Here is a 4,353-nt window from a genome sequence, read left to right on the forward strand (position 1 = left end):
GACTTTGTCATCGATACAATCTAATCTTAGGAAAAGGCTCTACAGTGCAAATGAAACGTGCTTTTATAGGCTTTATAACCTCTAGCAGAGACCTTGACAGTGTACCAAAGCCATGCCAAGAAGTGCAGTCATTTTACCTTATCTGTCTCAGGAGACTTTTGGGCATCAAATGGTATGAGAAAATACCAGACACCGAAGTTCTCGAACGGGGAAATCCCGAGCTCAAAGGACTCAACTTCTCTTAGCTGGCCATGTCGTAAGAAAGCCTGATTTCAGAATCCAGAAGACGGTATTCTGTTTCGAGCTGTCCTCAGGGAAACGTAAAGTTGGAACACCAAAAGAAAAAGCGCTACAAAGACACCCTGAACATGTCTCTGAAGGGTTTCACCATTAATCTTTCGACACGAGAGAGCCTAGCTCCTTGCAGACCCATTTGGGGAGTAGTAACGTCAGACGGTAACACATCATGTTTCACGTATTAGAGATGCTGAAACCAAGAGTACATAAAATTATTGAACAACAGTTATCGAGAGGCGCCAGCTTGAATCCATTTATGATAACCAAAGATATATGAGAAAGATGCTTTGATCTGTATTGACTATTCTCCAGTTAACATTTCGTTTGTATTTGCAGATGATATTAGTAGTGAACTTGTGTTGTGGCAGGAACTGATCCTTTTAAATTGTAAAGCTGTTTTGATTTTTTTTCCTGAGATCTTTCTCGTTTTATTTTATGTTTTCTTATTTTCTTCTATTTTTTGTTGTTGGTGATTTTGACTTTTTCATTCCTCCGAAAGCGATTATAATCATGTTGTTAAGTTTCTAAGAATCCTTCCAACGAACTGAAATAGGTTGCATCTTCCTATATAATTTAATCACTATTCTTATTTATTTTAATCGACTATGCTTTCTGTCTCCTTCTATCCACCAGAGTGCATGCATCTCCGTCCTACTATACTCCTGTACATACAGTCCAGACATCCCCGAACAAGAAGACGAATGTCTTAACGATAACGAGAAAGTTCTCATCGTTTCCGTCAACGGACATCACGAAAACTGGAATCTCACCGACGCAGTCAACGGTTTGATCGTTGAGAATTACACATCTGTCAATGCTACGTTCAGTTCATTATTAGCTTCCAGCAATATTTCTTCATCGATCCTCTCGGATCAGATTACAACGATTTCTTCACTGTTGCCAAGCAATTTCACGTTGTTTAACTCTTCACATGCAAGCCCTGGATTTTTTAACAATTCTGCTGTGAGAAAGAGTAACTTTTCGGATTCTCTGTATGGCAATACTTCCGAAATCACGAAGTATAGTTCAAATAGTTCCTTCCCATGGATTACTAATATAACAGATACTATAACGAGTTCAATGTTTGGCACGATAGAAAATGTTACTCAGATTGCAAACAAAAGTTTGGACACATCGACGTCCAAAGAAGAGTTGGATAGTGCAGCTGTGACGTCAACAACAACACGGTTACTATCGTGGAGTACGGGTGACCTCGCAGAGAGGTATAACTTGACGACAATATCTGCACCAACAACCACCACGACACACTCGTCCTGTGAGAAGACCTTCATGCTTCTGAGCCGTGAACTAGAGAAAACAGAGGTGAGTCGTCGGGCTGTCTCTTTGTTTGTTTGTTTGTTTGTTTGTTTATTTGTTTGCTTATTTGCTTATTTGTTTGTTTGTTTGTTTTATGTGTGTTTGTTTGTTTGTTTGTTTTATGTGTGTTTGTTTGTTTGTTTGTTTGAGAAAACAATTACGACACAATTACGGTCATTTAGAACAAGGAAAAAGTAAGACAGACAGACAAATACAACAGAAGGAAAGTAATAGGGGATGCCCACTAGCGAAAGCGGGTCGGGTCGTCGGGTCGGGTCGTTTTGTGGTATTTTCAGTACACACTAAAAAAAACGCACCGCGATTGTACCCGACGACCTGGAAGTTAAAGTAGAGAAACCTTGAACCTCAATGGCTTCCAGAGCTCCTTTCTGCAGTTCCCTATTGCCGTGCTGCGGCTGCCTGGAATCCCATAAACATGGTTACAATAGTTACATCGATAACTTTCTATTATCAAAGATCGTTCATAAGAAGATAGTTCACTCGGCAAAAAAAGTGTCCGCGGAAGTCCGCGCATTGGTTCAAATGGTGCTGCAATCTTTGTTTTGAAGCTCTCTTTCGTTTCTCCAGAAGAAGAATTGTTTTTTGTTTTTGTAAAGTGTTTTACGGCGCTCGCAACTGCAGAGGTCATATGAGCGCGCGGGACACACCTAATATTTTCAGTTGGTAGGAAATTTTGAATTTTGCCCGGGAGAAGAAGAATAGGGATAGCACAGTTTCTTAGTTTCGCTTTTATTGTTTTTCACACAAGTGGGGTAACTCTGTTCGCAAAGTCTGCACTAGTTCGAAGAGGACGCCACCGGATTTTGAGTGTCAATATGGACACGTGACTCAGCCTTGTTTTGATTGGCTGCAAACCACCCGATCGCGCGATTCGCATGCCTGAAACATACGTGTTTGTTTTTGTAAGTCACAGACCGAGTCGATCGGTTTGTGCCTCGATGGCCGCTTTGCGCCCTCAATTTGGCTAGCCCCGACTACCAGATCGACCCGACCCGACCCGACCCGACCCTATCACGTATGTTGGCACCCCCTACAAAGATGTAGGACCCACCAGTCGGCGATCCCCAACCATCTGCAAGTCGTTTATAGAGCAAACCGATGTGAGCCTCTGTTTGGTTGTTTGGGTAAAGAGAAGCACATCGACACAATTACGGTCAAATCGGGGTGTGGGAAAAACAGCAAGAGAGACAACCAAGTACAAAATAGGGAATTCCCTGACATTGGATTTATCGGTGGCGCCTTCCAACCACCCGTGAGGTGCGAGAAATATTGAGACAAAGAGGTGTACAATAGAGGTGAGTTTGACAATGACTATGGCAATTTTTATTCATCTCAAAGGGAGAAATTTGTCTTGGTCGTTTACAATGGAAGTGGAATGTTACAAAGGTTAAGTGCCCCCATGTATACACACAACAAAACAGGACTTTAGTAAACACATGTTTTACGAGCTGAAACAACCCGCTTTGTAGAACATCCTCTCTCTCTCTCTCTCTCTCTCTCTCTCTCTCTCTCTCTCTCTCCTTCTCTCTCTCTCTCTCTCTCTCTCTCCTTCTCTCTCTCTCTCTCTCTCTCTCTCTCTCTCTCTCTGTCTTTCATTTGTAGAACTGTGAGTTCAGAAATCTCGCTGCAGTTTATACTGAGTGAGTCAAAGAGCTGTAAACAGTAGAAAACAGAGGTTCATTTGATACTGAGACAAAGATTAGAGGTGCTACAAGAGAGAAACAAACAAAAAAAGTAGAAATGATAAGGACGATAAATGGGAAAGAAGGAGCAAACCAGAGCACCCTTCAACCACCCACACTCTCAGGGTAACCAAATTTGGGTCACCGTGATGTCACCAGAGAAAGGCGTCGGTGGCCTAGTGGTTAGGCTCTCGGACTCGCAACCGTAAGGTCGTGGCTTCGAATCCCGTCAAGGGCCCGACGTTGTGTCCTTGGGAAAGGCACTTTCCTCACTTCACTCAGGTGGTAATGGGTACCAGGCTATAGACAGCGAAAGATCTTGTCAGTTTGTTAGTGTTTGAGCGCTTAATCAGCTGCTTGCACTGTATGCTTCCCGGGAAGCTGAGAATGTTTCGGAGTGTTCTATGGTCTGCTGGGGTAATGACATAATGTAAAGCGCATAGAGCCTGCTGCTGAGCGGGGATATGCGCTATACAAATGCTATCTATTATTATTATTAAAGATGTTTGCAACTTGTTTCAAGAATTGGGTAGATGTGGGGGGAGTTGAGCGGGGAAAAAAGTGGGGGGGGGGTAGGGTTTGATTTTAAAATGCTCACTCAGTGTCAATGTAAGTGTATTTTATGTCCTGTTCTGTTTCCATTTTTGTTTGAAGCCTAAAAAGACCTCAAAGGGCACTATATTCTCACAACCACAACCCTGCTCATCTTATCCCTTCCATCCCTCTCTAATTGTCCCGCTTGGAATTGCATCTTCTGCGAAGGCTTCAAAGGCGTTCTGTTAAAAGGACGGGGAAATTGCTCAGGGGAAAAAAATTCGTCTGCGTTGTGCAAAGTGAATTCCTGCGGACGTCGAGACCAGAAGCGGATAATTGTCCCCACTCGAAGCAGCTTGGTAACTGATTTAGACAATTTTGATAGGTCCTCCGTCTCCAGCGTCAGATCCTGATTGGAGCTTAGGGGGTTTAAATCTTAAAGAGCCGAATTGAGAGGAACCCCCCCTCCCCCTCACAAAGTGTCTCCCTCAACCCTGCCCCC

General features: G+C 43.2%; 1 protein-coding gene across 1 annotated transcript in view; it reads left to right on the plus strand.

Annotated features, from left to right (window-relative positions):
• Nucleotides 1-929: 929 nt before the first annotated feature.
• LOC101845082 (solute carrier family 22 member 4) overlaps nucleotides 930-4,353 on the plus strand; it is a 41,669-nt gene continuing 38,245 nt past the window's right edge. The window contains exon 1 of the mRNA XM_005094881.3: nucleotides 930-1,620. Coding sequence (XP_005094938.3) covers nucleotides 1,378-1,620 — 243 coding nt within the window. The 5' untranslated portion in view covers nucleotides 930-1,377. The remainder of the gene's footprint in view (nucleotides 1,621-4,353) is intronic.

This window comes from Aplysia californica, unplaced genomic scaffold (assembly GCF_000002075.1).
Source record: "Aplysia californica isolate F4 #8 unplaced genomic scaffold, AplCal3.0 scaffold00090, whole genome shotgun sequence".
NCBI classification, from domain to species: domain Eukaryota; kingdom Metazoa; phylum Mollusca; class Gastropoda; order Aplysiida; family Aplysiidae; genus Aplysia; species Aplysia californica.